The 23,546-nt window shown below is 43.2% G+C and overlaps 1 protein-coding gene across 2 annotated transcripts; it reads left to right on the top strand.

The window, feature by feature from the left end:
* The first annotated feature begins 6,816 nt into the window (after positions 1–6,816).
* LOC147429034 (uncharacterized) lies at positions 6,817–21,829 on the top strand. Of its 2 annotated transcripts, XR_015185791.1 has the most exons (6): positions 6,817–7,003; positions 7,335–7,486; positions 7,570–7,689; positions 8,453–8,534; positions 18,641–19,959; positions 21,577–21,829. XR_015185791.1 is itself a non-coding variant. In XM_086494905.1 (5 exons), exons 3-5 carry the CDS (start codon positions 7,664–7,666, stop codon positions 19,247–19,249), a joined length of 717 nt encoding a protein of 238 aa, XP_086351031.1. In that variant the 5' UTR covers positions 6,817–7,003; positions 7,335–7,486; positions 7,570–7,663; the 3' UTR covers positions 19,250–21,829. The 2 variants fall into 2 exon arrangements, 1 of the variants encoding a protein (XP_086351031.1); XM_086494905.1 differs by having other exon boundaries at positions 18,641–21,829.
* Positions 21,830–23,546: the final 1,717 nt, after the last annotated feature.

The following is a 23,546-nucleotide window of genomic DNA, read 5'->3' on the forward strand; positions in this document are numbered from 1 at the left end:
CAAAAGTCCCCTGGCTGGGATGGGATGACGGTGGAATTCTATAGAGAATTTTGGGATGATCTCAAGGGACCAATCACTAGGTTGGCCAATAAAGCCATGGTTGAAGGGTCGCTGGAGGTAAGTGTAAAGAGAGGGCTTATCAAACCCATCCCAAAACAGATATGCTGTTCTCAACTGAAACTTTGGCGCCCTATAACGATGATGTCGGTGACTTACAAAATTATAGCTAAAGCAGTAGCCCTCAGACTAGCCCCCTTACTAACCAAGATCATCTCTCCCCATCAACATGGGTTCATAAAAGGAAGGTCCATATACGATAACATCTTGGCAGCAGTGGTGGGCATCGAATACACAACTATCACAAAGCAGGAGTGCATTCTGCTGCAGTTGGACCCGGACAAGGATTATGACACAATAACATGGACATATATAGAAGCCGTCATGGAAGCTCTGGGATTTGGGCCTCGCCTATGTCGGTTGGTACGCGTACTGGGGGTTGGAAGCCAGTCTAAGCTCCTATTCAACGGTAGAATTGTGGGATCTTTTGAGGTCAAAAGGTCTATTAAGCAGGGATGCCCCCTGGCCCCCCTACTGTTCGCCATAGGATCACATCCTTTAATCACGGCGCTCGAAGCTAGTGCGGAGCGAGGGGAGTTGCAAGGCCTTGCTTTGCCAGGAAATAGCCAACTCCTAGCAAAACTCTTTGCAGACTATTCTCTTCTCTTCTTGAAGGCGTGCCCCTAGGTCATCAGAAAAGCTCTGGAGATTGTACAAATATTCTCAGTAGCTTCAGGGTCCCAGTGTAATATAGAGAAGTCAAGGCTGATCTCCTTATCGAAAATTGACTCATTTGACCCTTCTGTCTGGTCGGGGGATATTGTCACAAAAGGGAATATATTCAGGCATCTGGGAGCCCCCTTGGGGGTGGACATAACTCACAAGCAAAGATTTGAGTGGGTGCTAGAAAAAATCAAAACAAAAATGAGTAGGTGGAAGTATGCTCTTCACCCATTCCCAAGTCGGATTAAAGTGATGAATGCCTTTATGATTCCATATATTGCCTTCACTAGCCCGCTTCTCAAGATGGCTAAGTGTCATTGGAAAGAGTTCTTAAAACCAGTAAAAAGGTTTTTATGGAAAAACAACACGAAATCCTCCAGGCCATGGCAATGGGCCCGGTGGGAATCAATTGCTCGGCCCGTGAATCAAGGAGGCTCGGAATTCTCAACCCTGTGGCCCATGCAGAAGCTTGTTGCACCAAGTTTGTTGTTTCCTTGGCAAAACAGGATCAAGTTTGGGTTGTCATGGTCAGAGATATGATAGAAGCAGCTAAACTTGGCTCGAATGGTGGAAAGTGGATCGGAGGGGTGGAGGTTCATGACAAACTATTAGCCCCGGCGTGGTCTACCTTAAGACTGGGGGGCAGTTCAGGTGAATTGATAAGAAAATGCAATAGAGCAGCAGGAGTCTTAAAGTGGGGGGAAGAAGTCAGACTGGCTGTCCAAAGTTGTAGATTCGCCACAAACTCCCTATTGGATTGAGACATCCAAGAAACTGAATAATAAGAGTCTGAAGCGACTTGGGGACTTCTGGGACAGTGGCAACAAGAGCTGGAAAACCATTGACCATATGGTTACCCAGTACCAACTCAATAGCTTGGAGGTCTTGCTTGTCCACAAAGTGATGAAAGAGCTTGACAATTTAGTGATGCCAATCTGTGATTCGAAGGTTGACTGGAATGCCTGGAAATGGCCCGGAAGCAGTCTCTTATGGAAACCCCATCCTAAAAGCATTTATCAGACAATGATGCATAAGAAGAATTGGTCTAGTCCCCTTAACAAGCTATGGAAAAAGCAATGGCCGGAGGAAAGGTGGGAGCAAGTAATGGAGAACATATGGAAGCCAAAGGTTCTGCAGCACATGAAGGTTTTTCTATGGAAGGGAATTTGGGGTGCTCTACCGACGGGGGTGAAGATTCAGGAGAGAGGGATTGGGTCAGATAGATGCTTGGGGTGTAGGATGGCTAGTGACGATCTGGCCCACCTATTCATGGACTACCCAACTATTAAAGGCCTCGTAGGAAAAATATGCAAGTGGGTCGAAAGAACATGGAAAATTAGTTTCTTCAAGACTGACCTATTCCTTGGAGGTAAGAATTCAGGAAGTCCTGCCCTCCTCGTCAGCTTTCGTCGTCAAGAATCTCCATGGCTGAAAATTCCTGAAACCATCTCCAACACAAAACCATGAACATACCCATTCCATGTAAAGGAAGGAAAAAAATCTTGTCTTCTCTAAAGACTGGTTATGCAATGTAGATGAACAAATAGATGGAGTGACAACCCGTTCATCAAACACATGCAAACAATGCGCTCGAATCTTTCTCTTAAGATCTAGAGCAATCAACTGTGGCAATTCACAATGGAAATGCCCATGCTTGGTGCTCATACTATCATGTGCTCTTTCTACAACTGTGTCATGCCAAGGAAGAGACATGGAATGCGACTTCCTGACATACATACTTTTCAGCTTTTCATGAAAAATCCGCATACATTCGTGCTCATCCATGAGAGAAAGGTGCTCAACATGCAATATGTCATGCCTAGGAAAAGGGATCACATAATGATGTTGACTAAAATATAGGAAACCGTCACGAATGAAACACTCGAACAATGCGTGCGTATCAATCATGCGAACACATAATACTTCCTGTAAGGGCTCTCTGGACCAAGGCTCGAGAGCCAAGATCGCCTCTTCGGGATCTATCGAATCTTCTTGTGGGGGATCTGTGGACCTCGACTCGAAAGCCAAGATCGATTCTTGGTGATTGATCGAATCTACAACGAGGTTATCTTCACTAGAAAAAGCACCAACTAACACATCATCCTTGTGAACAATCACATCTTCTTCATGCAACTCATCAGGCTTGTGAGAAATCACATCTTGATCATGCAAATCATCATGCTTGTCATTGTCATTCAAACCATCATGTAAATCATTATCATTCAAATCATCATGCTTCTCATAATCATGCAAATCCTGTGTGTCATGCTGTGGAGAAAAAGAGACTAAGAGAGGCTCCTTATCCCGAATCCTTTCAACCTTGTCCCGCATATTAGCAATGAGAGATGGAGAAGGAGTAATGTCCTCTCCATGAATGACAAAAGGAGAATCACTGTCAGTATTGAGAGTTATAGTGTTAGCCTAAAATTTCATGAGCATTATTATCACGAAACCATCGAATGCCCAAAATCATATCACTATCATGAGAGAGGAGAAACAACAAATCTTCTAGTGAAGGTAGTCTGTTGAATTGCAAACAACACATCAAGGCACTCCTCCGTGATGAGAGCGTCCATACGAGGACGAAAGCCAGAGACCTCGATAGGAGATCTCGGACTAACTTCGAGGCGGGCTCTCTCGACAAGAGATGAACTGATCACATCATGCATACTACCTGGGTCAAACAATATGACAAAACAGTGCCCCGATGTACAACCATAACATTTAATGAGTGAATCATCAATGGGAGGGTCCTGAGAAACTATGGGCACAATCGTGTTATCATTCATTGCATTGACAGAGGAAGTGGGTGCTGTGGGTTCTTTAGATTCATTTGATTCAAGCTTAGGACATGTTCGTTTTATGTGACCCTTAATGTGACAATGAAAACAACGACCTTCCTTAGAATAAGTGCTTTGTTCTTCTGACGTGATGTATCCTCCTACAATTACTTGTGCTACCTTTTCATATGGAGTAAGCTTAGGTTTAGCAATTGTGTTAGCCTTACCCTTAGATTCATTGGAAGAATTCTTTGATGAGAGATTGTTGGAAGATTGGTTAGAAGAGTTATCATTCTTACCATTCTTACCGTTCTGAGGGTTCTGAGAAATCTGTGAGGTACTTGTGGAAGTCTTGTTCTCCTTAGGCTTTCCCTTGTTGTGCTTCATCTCCTGTGCGAGAGCAATCGCTACCGCTTTGTTGAGATCGATTGGATCGAGTACCTCGACATCGTACTTGATATACTTGTCCAATCCAAAGAGAAAAGCCTCTTTGCGCTCATCATCCGACATGCGTAGTTGGGTACCTAGCTGCAAAACACGATTAGAAAAAGACATAACCGGCATACCATTTTGCTTGAGAGCGCGCCAATCGTCCTCCAATCATGCGAGGTACTGAGGTGGCATAAACTGCGCCTTGAGTTTGTCTTGGAAATCAGCCCAATCGAAGGAAAGGGGCGTGAATCCGTCGGTTGTCTCTAGGTGCGCGGCTAGGTGTGCCTCTTGCCATGCGTGGTACCAATTGATGACATCACCGGCAAGGTACATAGCTGTCGTCAAAACTTTGCTATTTCCTGTCTTCTTAGTTGTCACGAAATAAGCATTAAATTGATGCAACCAAGAATGAATAACTATAGCATCCATCTTACCGTCATACTTACTGAAAGTCAACTTCTCTGTGACTGGATGGTTGGAATCCGCATCGTGGCTTGCGCCACTTGATGAACTCCCACGATCTTTGGGTGGTTCGGTCTTCGAGGCTAGCACGTGGGAAATAAATTCTTGAGTGCGTAGCTGCCTTTGAGCTTCACGCTCGGCGTCCCTTTCTGCTTTTCGTTCCTTTCGTTCATCGCTCTCGCGTTCGAAAGCAAGGCCATTGGTTTCTTGTTGTGCCAGCGCAACGCAATTCGCTTCCAAAGTGATGTGAGTCGCTTTTTGTTGTGCCAGCATCATGTCCATCATTGACTTGACCATCATCTCCATAGGAGTTAGAACAACTCGTGGTGTAGATGGCGAAGGGGCAGGGTCGAAAAAGTCTCCTGATGGGGAAAAATCTTCGCCGCCTCTCTCATGCTCATCACCTGTATGCGAAGTATCCATTCTGCTTCGGGTGACGACCATGCACTATGATCTTTGGTTCTTAAGTTCACGAGGAACTTGGGTTCTTGAGGGTCTTGGTTCTTGGGTTCTTGAGGTGTTCTTTTGCTTGCAAATCGCGTTGGAGAAGGATCTTCTCTTCACCCAAGTTCTACTCCTTTTTGCGGGCGCACCCCTTGGCTGCCTTGCACTCACACCAAGGTTGCATTTTCCCACCTCATGTTGATTGGCCAATTGCTAAGTGCACGGTCCGCTCTCAATGAGTGAAAAGAGACACAAGGGGAGGCTGGACAAGCCCTTCTTTCTTGGGATTCTTGTCACTCTTCAACAAAACACGATTAGGAATCGCCACGCCCAAGTAAACTTGGGTTCGTGTGATTGCAACTTCTTGTGGTTCTTTCCTTGAGTAATGCAGAACACTTCCAAAGCTCTGATACCAATGTAAGGTGCAACGGAATGAATGTTGTATTTTCTCAAGATTAGTGATCTTTATTGCTCAAGGTTCCTTTTAGTTCTTAGGGAAGGAGAGAACCTTCCGACTTATGGAGAGTGCTATGATCACGAACAAAGTGAGTGGATATTGTGCGTGCAAGTGAATGAGACTGAGAGAAGGAGAGAGAAGAGATACGACACTCGAGAGGTTGTAAAACCCTCCTCCGAAGGCCCCACTCTCGTCGGCGAGAGTGGTCTAACTTTGATTGCACAAAGGTGTACAATGCGTATGCAATGGACTGATGCAATTGGACTATGCCGATGATGACGACGATGACTTGATGGCTGAAATCTGTGATCTTCTAATCGCTGAATTCGGGGTTGTCTTGGTGGCTGAAAATGACTGTTTTACTGCTGTCCTTATGGCTGAAAATGAACGGCTTTGCCGGAGTTCATGTAGAAGATGAAAACGCTGAACTGTTGTATTGTTGAAAACGCGGATATTGCAGGTCTATCAATGCTGAAAAAACGCTGGAATGGTAGTGCTTTCCATGCTAGAAAAACGCTGAAATGGCAGAATTCTCCTAGCGTTAGTGGCTTGCTGAAACTGCATTTTCATATGGCTGAAATCTGCAAGTTGGCTTTATTCTTCAGGGCTTTGACACATCAATAGTGTGTGACAGCTGACATGGTGATGCATAGTCAAGTGGTTCCTGATGAGGATGCATATATGTTAGGTAAAGGCGGTGTACTTCACCGTGCTTTGCACGTGTCCGTCGGCCAGTGTCCGGCCGCAGACATTTATCTCCTTATTCTTTATATATACAAAGAATAAAGAGCTCACTTATTCTCACATTTTGCTCATACACTGAGATTTGAGAGCTCCACCCACATTTTGTTTACTCCTTCTCACTCTCCGCACACGCACCGCATTCGCGCACTCACAAGGAGATTTGGAGAGAGACAATCCCAGAGACAGGTTACTAATTTTTTCACACCTGACACTTGACAGACTGAGGAGCAGCCACCATTGCAGGAGTCTCACAACATCGAAGGAGACTTTAACCGAGGATTCGAGCCATCTTATCTCGACATCGAGAGTATAGATGAGGATGGATTCATCACTCATTATATCACCCTCTTGTATTGGGCACCCATTGTATCAGTGGTCACACATACCCTAGACAGTTCCAGCTAGTAGTACTTCTAGATTCATTTTAGTATCTCTTTTTTGTACCTAGACACGGTATCAGATTCACCAGTTTGTAACGGATTGGTCTCATAGGTCATTTTGGCCTTTTTAAGACGTTAATATATCATTTCATTTCATTTCTGTCTCTCTCTTCTTTCCACTGCTCCTCTTGCTCTCTCTTTTACTCCTGCTAAAAAAATTGTCTAATCCTATCTGCTCCATAAATTGATACGTTTCTAATTTGATCTCTTGGACAAGTTGCACCAATTTGTCTATAGTTACAAATTTGTTTAATTTGTCCAATTTTTCCATTTCCCACAAATTTCGATGATAATGATGTTGATTGTTGAATTGTACAATCTGTGCAGCCTTCCCAATTTGCCGGTGATCGCTCCTAAAATTGGTCGAGGGATGTGCAACCCCTCTTGTGCAATTCCTTATTGTGTGTTTCTTAGGTGAAGGACGAACGACACGTTTCATCCCTAAACCTAAGAAACCCTGAAACGTAAAATACCTTGAAACATTACCGGTGAATTTGTCTTCTGTGCTATTGCTTTATTAATTAGGCTGCATGGAGTGAAAATGTGGTTAATAGTAGAGAAGGCTCACCTGAAGCCGGCTTGTATATGAGAGACTCTTTACAATTAGTATGTCCAATGGTGGGTTCAAATAGGATGCATAGTTATAACAGGTTGAGGTATAGACCAACTTTGCTCACGTCTCAGCTACCTGTAGTGCTTTTTTTATTTCTGATAGTAGCAATCTAAGGCAGTACACTTTGCCATCGACGAAAAAATTGTAAAGAAGATGTGATTTCTGTCTCATAATCCCTGCAGGCTCCATCAGAAAAGAGACACTCCAGACTATGATTTTGTTTCTCTCAGGATGTGAAAAAAGTTGAAGAAGGAGATGGGAAGGGTTTAGCTCTGCTGGCATGTCCCATATGTTTCAAGCCTCTCCAACCAGATGGCCAAAAGAGCACCAAAAAGTATGTCATAGTCAGCATATTCACATGGTTTTTCTTGTGCCATTCTGCACGTTTGGTTCCTAATACATTTTTGAGTTTGTAAGGTTTCAATGTGACACTTGCAATAAAGTGTATGCCAGCAATGGCACGTATTTGGACCTGACCATCACAGCTGGCCTGAAGGATTATGAAGAAGTTATGCAACCTTCCACAGAGATGTTCAGGTAATATATTCTGTTTTGGCATTCTGTCTAATATTGTTTCAGGAGGAAATAGAAACTTGCTAGGAACCTGGGAAGCATAACTGTGGGCTCAACTGCATACACCTTCTAGCACAATATTAAGAATCAAGAACCTCCAAAAACGTTAACCAAGGCATGATAGAAGAGCATAACGGCAGAAAATCATCACTCCAATGTACTTTTTGGTGTCGCTAACTGGTCTTCATTGCATGCCTTACAGTAACATTAGAATTATAATTAATACTCACCTGTTGCACCTGGTACGCCTTGTAAATTAGAGATGGTTCAACTAAAGGAAGGATGATAATTTTTCAATTGCAACTGTATGTGTGAACTATCTGCCATACACTACACTTCAGATGTGCAACTTATGATGTCTGCCTCTATCCGTAGGAGGCTCGTTTGTACCACAGTGGGAAAATATGTGCCCTTGTTCATGTTACATTGAGCAAGATGGATTCTCAGAGTGTGCATTATAAACATGGTTTTAAATGCTGTAAAACCTTATATGTACTCACACCAGCTCTATTGCCTCACACAAGCTCATCTTTTGTTCATTAAAAAAGGTACTTTTGAGCTTTCTACAAAAGCTTTTTATACAGCATGCCATCAATTTTCTTGTAATAGGCTTTCTTTTTCTCATAGATGACAGGCATGTACATTGGGGCTATTTCACCATGTATCATCCGACAGGCCTTAGATTTTAATTCTTAGCAATTTTGTTTAATGTGCTCTGATTGGCCAGAAATCCAGCAATCTCCTTTATTTATGAGCGAGGTTATCGGCAGGCGTTTGGAATTTTTGGCTATCCTGGGGCTGATGAGGAGGTAATCTCTATAGCATAAAGTATTTGAGATAAGACACATTTATTGAAATGCTACTGATTAGTAAGTATTATTATTTCTAATGGTTTTAATCAGCTGCAACATTACAGTAGTTTATTCTAGTAGTTGCAACCCTGACCTTGTGCTCTATCTTTGTTCAACGCTTTGTGCTGGTGCAACCTGTGACCTATCTCTGTCGTGCCTCTTGCTTTTTGCATCACCTCTTACAGCTTTCCACAGGTTGCATGCTGCTGCTTCACCCTTCAAGCTAACAGTTGTTTCTTCTCTCTACACCATCCCAAGCTTTGTTTTCCCCTGGCATTAACCCATTGGTTGCCCCTTTTTTTAGAGTCAGGTTAGCAGGTTGACCTTGGTAAGGCGTTTCTTTTTTTCTAAGAAAAAGATCCTTCTATTAGTTAATGAAACTGCCCAAAGGGCTACAAACTTCCCTGACAAGAGGGGGCTACATCAGCATGAGGGGAGACTCTCCCAATGAAAAAATGAGAGATGTACAATGATGGCTAAATCAGGAGATGAAAGGAGGAAACAACCACACAGGTGGCCGGTAGTGCCGTCTAGGAGCCCATGGACCATGGTGAAGAAAGGCTCTGGACGCCAAAGTCGTAGGAATGCTCGCGGTGCTCCCGCATATGGTCGGAGCTGCCCTGAAGCTTGAACTATCCTCAGCTCCAGCCATATATCTCTTACAGTCTCCACCAATGGAATGGGGTCGGCCTTGAAGATGCGGAAGCAGGTTTTCCAAATGAACCAAAGAGTCAGGCTCCAGATGAGCTCCCAACAGAGCTCTCATTGCTCCACTCATGAGGTGTAAGCTCTGTGGCAGGTTGGTGGAGTGTAGGCCGGCTCTCCTGTTTCACAATTATCCTGCTAGCTGAAGACAGCTAAAACGAAGTGATGGGCCTGTGAGGTTGGATCAGGCAGGAGCGCTCCCAAAAGTCTGTTAGGAACTCAGATGTGAGGCCCTCCTCCTGCCAATGACCTGCTGCAGCAGGGCCGGCTCATCCAAAACTCGCTATATCATCTTCAAATCTTCCTCTTCCGCTTGCATAGGTACATCTTCTTCAATTATATCAGCACTTGTACTTACTCCTTCCAATTTGTCAAGCCTCTTCTGTCTATTATGTTGATTGCTTTAATCACTTCCTTCTAGTTTGACTTCAAGCCCAACTCACCTTCCTGATCCTCAAGAAGATCTACCAAGCTCTTTGGTATAGTCTGATCTGCAATCTGTACAAATAACTCCACTTTCTCCAAGTTCAATGCTTTTGCTCGGTTGTAGACAGTTGATTAAATTTTCTTTCGAACACCCTCAACAATTCCAGTGCGGACTGTTATGCTGCTGTACCCATTTCATTGAACTTCTCTTTGTTACACATTCCGTGTCTTCGATAAAATACTCTTTCTTGAGAGCTTTCTTAAGTTCTGTCCATGTGTAGTCCAAATCTCTTAAATCCGTGTCTGCAATTGCGGTGCCACCACTAGAGCAAAATGCTCAACTATGGCTCCTTCATCCTGTTGAGCGCGTGGCGGTGTGTGCAAGTGAAAGAGCACGCGAGGAAGTTCAGTGTGTGTGCAGAGAGGGGTGGCGAAAGCCAGCAGGAGAGGAAGCGCTAGCAGAACGATGAGGGAGAGAGAGAGAGAGCTCACGTTTTTGGGAAAAACTCAATAAGTGTGTTTTGGGTTTTCCCACTTTTATTATAAGTGACCTTTAAAAAATGTGTCCAGGTTCATATTGAACCTGAACAAAGTATAAAAATGTACAAAAAAGGGGTTATTTAGGCTTTTAACCCAACAACCTCCCACTTAAAGGCATAAAGGACGCCTTTAAGTTAACCAACTCCCACCAGCTGTATGCAATGCTCATGTTGAGCCTTAGCAAGACTCTTGGTGAGAACATCTGCAGGGTTATCCTGTGAGTGAAACTTAGTCAAGGTGACTAGACCATCCTCCAATACCTGTTGTATGAAGTGGTATCGCACATCAATGTGCTTTGTCCGTGCATGAAACATGGCATTCTTGGCCAAATAGATAGCACTCTGGCTATCACATCCCAAGACAGGAGTACTAGCAAGCATACCAAGCTCTTTGACAAGTATGCCCAACCATATGGCCTCTTTAGAAGCCTCAGTGGTTGAAATATATTCAGCCTCAGTAGTACTCAATGCCACAATTTTTTGCAGTCGTGAACACCAAGAGACAGCACCACCAGCAATAGCAAACACATAGCCACTAGTGGACTTCCTGGTATCCAAGTCACCTGCCATATCTGCATCACAATAGCCCTGCAACTTCAGGTCACTTTTGCCATAACATATACACCTAGATTGTGTACCTGACAAGTATCTTAGAATGCATTTCACAGCTTTCCAATGTGCTTTGCCGGGATTGGACATGTATCTACTAACAACTCCCACCGCATGGGCAATGTCAGGACGAGTGGCAACCATAGCATACATAAGAGAACCACAAGGTGATGCATAAGGGATTCCCTTTATAGCATTCACTGCCACGTCATCCTTTGGGCAATCGGCTTTGCTAAGTTTTGTGTGTGGAGGTAAAGGTACTCCAAGTGACTTAGCTTCAGCCATGTTAAACCTGTCAAGTACTTTAGCAATGTACTTTTCTTGAGATAAGAAGAGCAATTTCAGCTTTCTATCTCTCTTGATTCTCATGCCCAAGATGTGCTCAGCATCACCTAAATCCTTCATTGCAAAAGCTGAATTCAGCTACGTTTAAGAGCATCAATGGTAGACTTATGCTTCCCAACAATCAACTTATCATCTACATATAGCACAAGGATTATAGGACTTTCATCATTATCCTTCTTTGTATACAAACAATGGTCTGAATGGCTGCGTTTAAAGCCTTGAGACAGCATAAAAGTATCAAACTTTTTGTACCACTGATGTGATGACTGCCTCAAATCATACAGTGCCCTTCTTAGTTTGCATACAAGTTCCTTTCTATCAGAAACTACAAAACCCTCAGGTTGCTTCATGTAGATATCTTCATCAATGTCACCATGAAGAAAAGCCGTTTTTACATCCATTTGATTCAATTCTAAGTCAAGCACTGCAGCGAGAGCAAAAAGGACACGCAATGTCATAAGCTTTACAACAGGAGAAAAGATCTCTTGAAAGTCAATCCCCTCTTTTTGTGCATACCCTTTGGCAACTAACCTTGCTTTAAACTTGGGCTTTCCATCAACACATTTGACCTTGTAAACCCATTTGTTAGGAAGAGCCTTTCTTCCTTTAGGCAATGGCACAAGATCCCAAGTATTGTTTGCATGCAAAGATTTGATTTCCTCTTGCATCGCAAGCTCCCACTTACTGCTTAACTCACACGATTTTGCCTCTTTATATGTAAGAGGCTCACCCTCATCTGTCAACATAACATGATGCAAAGAGGGGTCAAAGCGCTGTATCAACCTTCTGACACGAGTAGACCTGCGTACCCAATGATCTACATTCTCAGGCACAGGTTCTATATCAGGAGGCAACTCATTTTCAGCATTCTCATGCTGCTGAATATCGTTTTCAGCCATGACAGGTGGCTGTCCATCCTCATTTGGAGGGGGATATTTGAGTGTATCTTGGTTACTAATTTGCTTTCCTTCTGTAGGGTGTACCATGCCGTCGCTGTCAACCTGAAAAGAGAGAGAGTCTTTGTAAAATGCACTTCTAGCCTATTTAAGCCTTAGTCCTCAAAGGACTGTTTGTGTCAGTGGCTCACGGTCAAGTAGAGAAAAGATGAAATATATTACGTGGCCATCATCCCTAATATTAAAAAATAACAAGCATGATCTCCTTTCTCTCAAGTTAATACCATGCCGTTAGTGTTCCGGGAAAATGTGTCTCAGCTTAATATCGTGCCACCTTCAATTTCCAAAATGCCGGTTGAGCGCTAGGGGAAAAAGGAGAAATTCTGCCCCTCAAATCGTCGGATACTTCTTCTTACATAATGTATGGCAGACAAGGAACCGCCGCGTGTTTGAAGGAGGTTATGAGGTGGCAAGCTTCGCAGAAATCACTCAAGAAAGCAAGGTGCTAATATGGACGCTAGGGCGCAAGCAACACTCGGAGGATTGGTCTAGGACTACGTGTGCCTTGTTGTCAGCAGATTGAATGCCTAGGACGGGGAAAAGTCTTGGCCATCGATAAATAAAAGATCTCATAAGGACAAGATTATGGACCTTGTGTTTCGAGGAGGAGAGGGCGGGTTGGTGGGGGTGGCTGCCCTGATAGCCGTTGTAATTGAAGTTCCTGGATGATGTCATGGCTCAACAAGAGCATGACAAGACCTTGTAATTTTTTGGGCTCTTCAATATAATTCACTCACAATTGTGAGTTTTGCTATTAAAAAAAAAAAAAAAAAAACAATTGCAAAGTGAACCTTCACTTTGTCATAATAGTGAAGACCCTTGCCCATTCACCAACTGAACTATTTCTGAAGAGAGATTTGTAAATTTAGAATTTTGGCCGACTCAAAAAATGTGAGGCAACACTAAGGCTATGCCGTTTGGGAGGCCAAAAATATATTTATTTATTTGCTCCATTTAAGCCATAAGTATTCAGATTTGGTTCCATTCCAAAGAAGAGATTGATAATTGATGAAATCCCTAGGGGTACATGCTTCATAGAATCCTTAAAGCACTCATCAAGAGCCGTCCTTTGTCTCAAAAATAACAAATTTGTTGTTTTTTCCCCTGGACCTATTGGATGGGAACCTTTCACTAGCAATTGACAAATGACTACATGTGAATGCATGTGCGATAAGGGTTCAAATTAGGCATTGGGAGAAGTAAAGGAGAGGATATGCATCCCTATTGGCCAAAACCATCTGGTGGAAAAAGAAGCCTTTCTTATTTTGGGACTACTAGAAAGTCCCTTGAAACTCCTTCCTTGAAAACCAAGTGTTTCCACCCTCTTTTTTGCACCAAACACAGATGAGTGCTATGATCTTTGCTACGCACAACAAATAGTCAATGAGCCAACAACCATACCTAACGCTTATTATTTCCTAACTCCCTATGCAAGCATGTTCGCTTAGTATGAAGCTCGAATACTCACTAGTGTGGATAGTATAGATGATTGGCTATGAGGCTCGCATGTGTCTTCCATGCGGTTTGAACAAAGCCTATGGTGGCCCAAAGTCCAAAACCCAAAAGGGATAGAATAGTTGAAATGAACTAAAACATAAAAAGTTCACTTTAAGCACACAATTCCTCCTACTTGCTACCATCCATTAATGATACATCTCCAACAAAATACATCCCACTCAAGCTTAAAATTTTCATACTTGTTTGACTAGTTATGATGAGAGGCTTAGTTGTAACTTTTAAGAAAAGCTGTGAATTACTACAATTGGATTTAGATAAAGCATATGATAGGATCACATGGTCCTTCATTGAAGAGGTCATGAAATCATTGGGCTTTGAGCCGCGGATGTGTCGATTGGTTAGCACATTGGGTGCTAGTAGCCAATCTAAGCTCTTATTTAATGAGCGGATTGTGGGGGCTTTTGAGGTAAAAAGATCAATTAAGCAAGGCTGCCCACTAGCTCCTCTTCTGTTTGCCATTGGATCTCATCCCCTTGTGACAATGCTCGAAGACAATGCTTCAAGAGGGGAGATTTGAGGGCTATCCCTCCCCAATAACGACCAAATATTGACGAAGCTATTTGTAGATGATTCACTACTCTTCCTCAAAGCTTGTTCTCAGGTGATCAGGAAGGCTCTAGAGATTGTGCAAATTGCATCAAGGTCGAGATACAATATTGAAAAGTCTAGATTGATCTCCCTCTCAGAAGATGAATCGTTCAATCCGGCAATGTGGTCCAGGGAGAGTGTGTCCAAAGGGACGGTGTTTAGGCACCTGGGAGCCCCTCTGGGGGTGGATATAACCCACAAGCGAAGATTCTCATGGGTGTTGGATAAGATAAGGAGCAAGTTGCGTAGGTGGGAGTATGTGCTTCTCCCTTTCGCGAGCAGATTGAAAGTGATCAATTCGTTTATCCTCCCATATATAACATTTAATGGCCCACTGCTTAAGATAGACGAATGAAACTAGAAGGAGTTCTTAAAGCCGGTGAAAAGATTCCTCTGGAAAAACAACAATAAAGACTCGCTGCCTTGGCAGTGGCAAGCTGAGAGGCAATAGCGAGACCGGTGGGGCAAGGCGGTCTCGAAATTATAAACCCTAGTACTCGCGCGTAGGCCCAGTGTGCCAAGTTTGTGGTCGCAATCACGAAGCAAGATCAAGCCTGGGCTATTATGACAAAGGCCATGATTGATAATTCCAAACTGTGCTCGTAAGGTGGCCAATGGAAAGGGCTAGATCTGCACAACAAGTTGCTTACCCCTCGGTGGTCTAACTTGAAGCTTGGGGGCTTAACTGCTCGAAAGTGCAACATAGCAGCGAAGGCCTTGGAATGGGGAGATGTAACTAGATACTTTCACAACTCAATATCTCACTGGTCCCCTTGGCTTTCTAAGGCGGGAAGCCTCAAGTTGAACCCTACTTGGAGGAAGGAAGCCAGAAAGATGAACAACAAAGGACTCCAACGACTGGGCTAGTTTTGAGACTACAGTAGTAGTGACTAGAAAGGATCATATCAACTAGCCTCCCAACTCAATCTCAATGGGACTAAAAGATTGGTAGTAATAGAGTCTTAGAACGGGTTGACAGTTGTTGCCTACTAACCTGCGAGTTTAGGTTTGATTGGAAAGCATGGAAGTGGCCCATAGATAGACACTTTTTTGTAAACTACACACCAAGGAGGTGTACAACATCCTCATGGCCTCGCTGGATTGGTTCTCCCCCTTGAACATGCAATGGGGCAAGCAATAGCTGGAGGCAGATGGGTGACAATTGTAAAGAACATTTGGTGCTCACAATGGCCACTTAGGATGAAGGTCTTTGTATGGAAGGTACTTTGGGGGGCCTTGCCGACTGGGGTGAAAGTCCTAGCTAGAGGTATTGGTCCAGATAGATGCTTGCAATGCAGATGAGCAAGTGAGAACCTTCCCCACCTTTTCATCAAGGATTGCCCGAGGATCTGTGGCCTGGCAGGAAAGGCATGCAAGTGGGTTCAAATAACATGGAAGATTGGGTTCTGCAAGAACGATCTCTTCTTGAGTCAGAAGGTGATCATAAGCCAACCGCTTCTAATCAGTACACAAATTGTCAGGTTATGTTACTTTAGACACATTTGGAAGGCCAGGAACTGTCGACTCTTCAAGAACGTCCTCAAAACAACAAGGTTCATGGAGATCATTCAAAGCAAGGAAGCAATTGTTGCCATTGGGAAATGGAGAAACTCTGAAGAGTGGAACAAGGTTGTGACTACATCAATATCGGAACTGCATAGGTAAGAGTCTAATCCTTAACCAACCAAGTGATATACTTTTGCCGTAGGGTGGCCCCCCTATTAGCTGATGTACTAATGTTGCTCGAAGAGGTCATGGCTCAGCACGAACATGACTAGTAATTGTAATTCTGTTGGGTTGCTAATATAATCAACTCATGATTGTAAGTTTTGCATAAAAAGAAAAAAAGGCTTAGTTGTAACATTGTAGTACATTTTGCAACCATGCTAGAGTTGATGTGCTGACATTTTGCAAAACCAATTCAACTAAGCTCTTCATGCGGCATTGCCCTAATGGGGTTTCATCCTAAACCTTGAAGACAAAAAATAATTGAAATCAAATAGATTTCTCCTCTCTACATCCAACCGAGAGGGTGTGTCCAAATAAGAGCTTGGTTGACCATGAAAGTATTTCCTATCCATCCCTCTCTCTTTTTAACCTTGTACTAGGCAATTGTAGTGCTATATTTAGAGCATATTCCTACTATGAGTGAAAACATTGCAATAAGAAAAGCAAGTTCTTGTCTTGATGGAATTAGAAAGAACCTTCTGAGATTACAAACAACCTTGACACATTAGCTAGCGAGAGAACATTTGATATGTGCTTATTTTGATATGGAGGAGGTGACTAGTCTCTAAGAGAGTGAGGTAGAGCAAGGCAAGGCTGGTTGATGTAGGCTTGTAGCAGGCAAGGGTTAACTTTGGAGCATGAATACCTTATTAACTAGAAAGGTTTGTGCATTGAATAGGTTTTTTGAGAGGGAAGGGGCGCATTAAAGAATTGTTGGGGGTAACATTCTAAACAAATTCACAATAGAACATTGTATTGACAGTATATAACAATGTTGAAACTTTGCAATGTATGTGCATGTAAGTGTCAAACTCTCAATCTCTTCCTCCTTGAGGGCATGGTCATACAATGTTCACGTATTCATAATAGATAACAAAGGCTTAGTAAGGGAGTGACAAAGAATTGTAACGTCACCGTTGTAACGAGAGGGAAAATTGAGGCTTTCATGATAGACAGAGGTTGTGAGTGAGCACAATGAAAGTTAGCTCCGTCTTTTTACCACCACACTGACTTTGTCTTGGTGCTGCAATGGACAACTCTTGCAACAAGGTTATATGAAGCAATATCCAAGCACTCTTGCGTGCATTGACAAATTGAGACCCTTCATTAGTAAGCCACAACAATAACAACCAACCAACTATGGTCACGTGAGACATAGTTCTCATCCTTTTTATATAATGTAAGCATTTTTGTCTTTTGCTTTTACGCATGACCACACACAAAGTGCCAAAAGGCTTGGTTTTGTGCATGGTTTTGCAACTATGCCAAAAAGGAGCAGTCCTAAGCATAGCACGTCTCTCTGAACAGAGAGGTAGCGTTGGCGATGGCGACACCCATGATCTGATGCTATACTATTCTATCGCGTCACCCTCAATACCCTTTCCCTCTGCGTATTGCACACAGCTTTCATTGTGCCTTGACCCTCTCTCATGCACTCCCCCTTCGGGGGTGAGTGATGGCCCTCCATGACGCCCTACGCGATGGGCTGGTTGCGCTCCCTAGACCTCCCTTATAGTAGCAACCAAGCCTGGCTATTGCACACAGGCCTGGTCAAGGGATGCCCCCCATGCAACAGAACATAGATCCTTTGCATCTGCAGGTGGCCCCTAAACCCCAGAGGTACATTGACTTCAATCACTTACCCTCGCATCAGATTTCTAGTCCCATTCCTCACCCTTCATTTGCCATGGTGACTGCTGGACATTCCTTTCGACCTCAGCACATTTTGCAGACAGGTTTACCTCCTGGTGTTCATCAACTTCCTCACAATCTGGCTGGAATGCAAGTCACCAACGTGTGGCAGCACATTGACCCCTCTCAAAATGGAGTTCCTTTCGTCAACAATGAGGCAGGCCCCAATCATAATCGGGCCCCTGCTGCTCATCAAGCTCAAATCAAACCTCAGAGCATAGGCAATGAAGCAGGCCCCTCCATTGTCCAAGCTCCTGCTTTTCAGCAAGCATCTTCTTCCACTGCCAGCAAACTTCTGTCTCACGTAATATCATATGCCCCTCTCTTGTCCAATCCTTTTCTGGTGATTCTCCAGTTGAAGGAAATGCTAGACAAGTCACTGGGCTGGTTATAGAAATTTTTGAGCTACAAAATTGGTACAGTCAGCTGCAAGAAAGAGTCGTCATAGGGCTTTGTCATGGCATAAGGCCCCTTGCTGTAGTTCTGAAGCAGTGGATGCATCAACATTGGGGACCTCGTAATATCAGACCATTGAATGTGCAATATCTCCCTAATAATTATTTTTTGCTTTTTTTTAACAGAGCTAGTGATGCCCTTCAGGTCATTAGTCAAGGTCAATGGCTGATTAAAAACACCCCCCTATCTGTGTTCAAATGGTTTGAAGGCTTCAATCCTAGAAATAGCAAACCCTCAAAAATCCCAGTCTGGGTAGACTTTCATGATCTTCTAGTGGAGTTTTACCCTTGGCTTGAGAGATTAGGTGCCAACTTAGGTGAAGTTCTAGGTCAAAAAGTTCGAGGGGGGATTAATCCAAAATGGGACCCCTAGCTTCTTATAGAGCTTGAATCAGGACCTCATTTATGAGATCCCCATTAGTAATTCCACAGGCAGATTGCTACATAACCAAAGTGTACTCTACAGGAATCTTCCTAATACCTGTTTTCATTGCATGAAGCAGGGGCACTTGATTAATAACTGCCCTGATCTAGCTCCTAAAGAACGTAAGAAAGAAGCTCCAGGTGATTCTGACAAACACTTCCAGCAAGTACAAAGAAAGAATGCTACCAGAGGTGCCAAGAAGAACAAGCAAGCTGTTGTCAAAAAGCAAAATCAGTTTGCTTATCTTCAGAGAGTTTATAATCCTTTCAGCTTGGATATTGATGAGGATGACCCTGTCCAAGATCAAGAAAAGGAATCTACCCCTCCTACTAACCAAGGTGAGACTCAAGGTCCGGGTCCCAACTCCCAGGCTCAAGTCAGACTCAACCCGTCTAAGTCTGTAGAAGAAAACCAGACCCCTCCTCCCAGCCCCAATGACATGGCGAGAGGTGCAGCTTCACAAGAATCCTCCTCTGATAGTGAAGGAGATACCGTACCCAATTCACAAGCCCCTATTCAACCAGAAACGGATACCCAAGACCCCTTTGTCAAAGAGCTGGAAGTTGAAGATCAGAAACATATTCTAAAAATGGTGAACTCTCCTTCCCTTTCTGAAGATACAGCAATGACAGCAGCTGAAGAGGAATCTCTCCCCTCTCATCAAAGACAAAAGGAAGAAAGAAAATAGCATTGACCCCACAAGACTCTCAGTCTCTATGGCTAAACCCTCCAAAAGCAGTAAAAAATGAGATGTCCTAAAATCAAAGGATTCACTTTGAATTGTAAAGGGCTTACAGACCCTTTAAGATCTCAGGTTATCAAGAACTGGCTTGTGGAAACTAACCTAAAGCCTGATTTGATTTTTTTACAAGAACTCAACACCTAAGGTCAAACCTTGATGATTACCTTAATAGATAGGGTGTTGGCTTCACTTGGCTTGTTACTGATCATCGACATGGAAAAGGAGGTGCTGCCGTGGCAATTGCAGAAAAATACAAGGACCTTGTTGGAAATGTTCATAAAGGTTCAAATGAAAACTGGGTTGCTCTCTCTCTAAATGCACCTTTTAACTACACTATTGTTTCCATTTATGTTGCTAACTCAATTTCTGAAAGGACTGCTATATGGGAAGAAATCTCCAACCTTCCCAACCCTTGTATTTTAGCAGGAGATTTCAACATCGTGGAGTCTATTGATGACAAGTGGAACAGACTAGGACATTGTATACAGGGTCAAGAGAATTTGAAATGGGAGTCTATGCTCAACAGACTGCAACTTGTGGACATCTCTGGTGATACTGGTTTCACATGGATTAACAAATAGGAAGGACCTTGTTTCATAGCAGCTAGACTAGATAGACTTTACATGAATGCCAGTCTCCTACGGGACCATTGGCAGGTGAGTTGTGAAAAAGATGCCTCTATCCTTCTCTTAGATCACTCTCCTGTCATTTTTGACCTTCATAAAGAAGAATGCATGTTTAGGGCTGGTTGGCCTCATTTGGATCAGTCTCTGCTGGCTCTAATATGCATTCAGGAAAAGATCAAAGATATATTTTTGAAGTGCTTTCAGCAAAACAAATCTGCCTTTAAATCTTGGGATCGGGCTGTTAAGGAGACTCAATCTCTCATGACATCTTACAAAAGGAAGTCTAGAGAGGTTAGGGCCCACAGAAGGATGATGATTAAGAATCAAATAGCAGACCTTGAGGGATCTGACCATACCAATAGTCCCCCCCCCCCCCCCCCCCCCCTCTTAGAGCTTAAACGAAGGTTGAGGCAGGAGGAGCTCCTAGCAGCTAAGGACTCTCTTCTTTAGACCGGAGATTATTGGGTTGGTAAAATAGACCAACCTAATGATCAAATGTATGCCCTTCTTAGAAAGAAGAAGATCAAAGACTTTGTTCCTCTACTCAAGGATAAAATTGGTTTTATGGCTATTTCTCATCAGGATAATCTCACTGTGGCTAAGGAATACTCTCAAGACATTTTCTCTTCTCCCCCTTGAAGAGGGGTAGGTCACACTTCACAAGAGCGAAGATTGCTATGGCAAGGAAAAAAATGGTCACACCTGATCTTGCTAGATTGCTGGACCTGCCTCTCACAGAAGGGGACTTGAAGGATTCTATTGACTCTCTTAAGAAAGGGAAATCCCCTGGGCTGGATGGCATTCCTAACAAATTTTTCCATGTCTTCAAGGACTTCATCACTCCTTTTCTCATGCTGATCTGGCAGGAAGCTTTAAGACTAGGAGCTCTTCCGACCTCAGCCAACACTAGTGTCATTAGGCTAATACATAAGAGGGGGGCTAAAGAGGACCTAGGTAACTGGAGACCCATTTCTTGTCTGAATTTTGTCTATAAGGTCTTTGCCTTGGCCCTAACTAGAAGAATCAGTCCCATTATGCACAAGATCATCTTACCTGAACAAAAGGGCTTCATCACAGGGAGGTTCATATTAGATGCTATCATCACATTGTGGGAAGCTATGGACTATGCTCAAGAATCTGGTCAAGACTTTGTCTTCTTCAAGATAGATTTTGACAAAGCCTACGATAGGATGGAATGGAACTTTATTTTCCAGTCTCTACATGATATTGGATTTGGGAAATCTTTCATCAAATTTGTTATTGTCCTTTTTGGAAATGCCTATGCTAGATTGTCAATTAACGGTGAATTGACTGACTCTTTTGCTTTGACTAAATCCATAAGGCAGGGATGCCCCATTGCCCCTCTTCTCTATGCAATCTGTTCAGACGCTTTAGGCTGGTTGGTACAAGACCCTCTTTGCAAAGGTAAGTTGAAAGGCCTCAGTATTCCAGGAGCTCAGAAAGATCTCTGTCTGCAATAGTTTGCAGATGACACTAACTCACTGATTACTAATGAAGAGCATTATATGAAAGAGTTTTGGGAATGTTTGGACACCTTCTGTACTGCCAGTGGCTCCCAAATAAATCATGCTAAAACAGGTTTTAAAAGTTCAACAAGTACTGTCTCTCAGTTTATAACTGATGCAGGTTGCAAGCCCATTCAAGATGGTCAGGTCTTCAGACTTCTAGGTATACCTATGGGGTTTAAGGTCACATTTGCTCAGAGGTGGGACAGGGTGTTGTCGAAGTTCAGACAAAAATTCTACAGATGGAACTCCTATCAGAAATCTATATCCTCAAGAGCGTTTGTGTTGAATCACTACATTCTACCCTCTTCTAATCTATTTCTTGTCGTGTTGGTCACCAGCCAAATATCAGCTTAACAAAGTCTTTTCCATGGCAAGGAGCTTCCTGTGGGGGGGAGACCTGGATCATCTAGCCATACCAAAGCTATCATGGGACACTTGTTGTACACCCAAGGAGGAAGGCGGCCTTGGAATTCTGAACCTCACATACCTGTCTACCAGAATGGTAGGAAAATGGATCCTCAGGTCCATAGATTGCGAGGATTACTGGGCATTGTTGGTTAAGAGGAAAGTGTCCTCTTTTCCCCTCCTGGTGTACAAAGCCTGGTCCAACCTATCTCTTAGAGACATCATTGTCTCCCCCATGAAATTCAAACCCTCAGGAACCAAACTCATCAGCAGACTGTGGGAAGCTTGGAACCATATCAAAGTTGGATGGAGACCACCAAAGTATATAAGTTCTAATCACTCTTTTTTCTGGAAGATTCACCTTGGTTTGGCTTTTTTGCAGTAAAATCTAAATTTCTTCTCTCAAGAAGAGCTCATAAGCTATTCAAAAAAGGCATCAAGGCTTAGAGGGACATTATGTATAAAAATAATCAGATGCTCCAGGATGAGTTTGGGATTACATCAGGTGAAGCTGACTGGTGCCTAGTAAGGTTGCAGGAAGTTCAAGCTACCTTTTCTACTCCTGGTAGAGGAACCAACAAGGGAAAACTTGCAACAGTTGCAAATCTTATGTTCAATCACTTCAATCAAGAAGGTGGTCTCGATGAGAAGTTGAAGAGGAAACTCAACAAGCAATGCAACCTCCAATGGAGCTCCAAACAGTGGGCCTACAAATTCAAATGTACATGGGCTTATCCTGCTGCTGCTGGAAAGCATAGCACTCTTCTCTGGATGCTTCTTCACCAGGGACTATGGACTGGAGCAAAAGCCCTTAGGATTGGCAAAGGAGATGGGAAGTGTCAAAGGTGCCTCAATGCAGTTGAGGACTGTAAACATCTCTTCTACAAATGTCCCTGTAATTCCTTTCTGATTAAAGAGCTCAGTGCATTGTGTATGAAGCTGGGCAAATGGAACCTTAGTCTTGAAGATGTGCTGCTTGGCAATTGTAAAGGTTTGGATATACTACTATGGAATGTCTGGAGGGGGTTCATCCTATGGCATGTATGGTCACAAAGAGTAGCTGTTAACCTACAGACTTCAACTCCTCCTCCCCTATGTATTTTAAGGCATGACCGGTTGTCCTCTGCCTCCCAGTTGTGTAAGTTTATCAATGAAGCCCCTGATCCTACTGTTAATAACATTGATATCCAGAAGGAGAATAGATAGCAACAATGGAAAACCAAGGTCTCTAGGCTCTACTCCCCTATGAGACTCAGCATGAGGGATCTCCTTTTGTAGAACCTTTTGGGGCTATCCCACCCCCTAAATGTGGGACCTTTGTACCTCCTTTTTTATTTTCTATTAATCATTATCACTCTGTTAAAAAAAAAAAAACTATGCCAAAAAGAGGCTTAGTTATGAAAAGGAAGGCTTAGTTATTTGACATTAACAAATAATTGAAGGGGTGGTCATGCTAGGCATAGTTATTAGTAATTGATAACTATGCACTATTGAACAATGAGCCGACAACAGAGTTGTCAACTTGGTCACACACATGTAGCAACTGTTGGTTTCAATAGCCACATGGAGGTAAAAGAAGGGAGCAAAGCATGTTGTGTAGCTAGCATTTGCTGGTGGACACTAGTGTGGGCCAATAAAAGGGAACACGGAGGCTAGCATGAGCTACAAGATGAGGACGCGTGC

Source organism: Adiantum capillus-veneris, chromosome 22, assembly GCF_014529385.1.
Source record: "Adiantum capillus-veneris isolate H3 chromosome 22, ASM1452938v2, whole genome shotgun sequence".
Taxonomy (NCBI): domain Eukaryota; kingdom Viridiplantae; phylum Streptophyta; class Polypodiopsida; order Polypodiales; family Pteridaceae; genus Adiantum; species Adiantum capillus-veneris.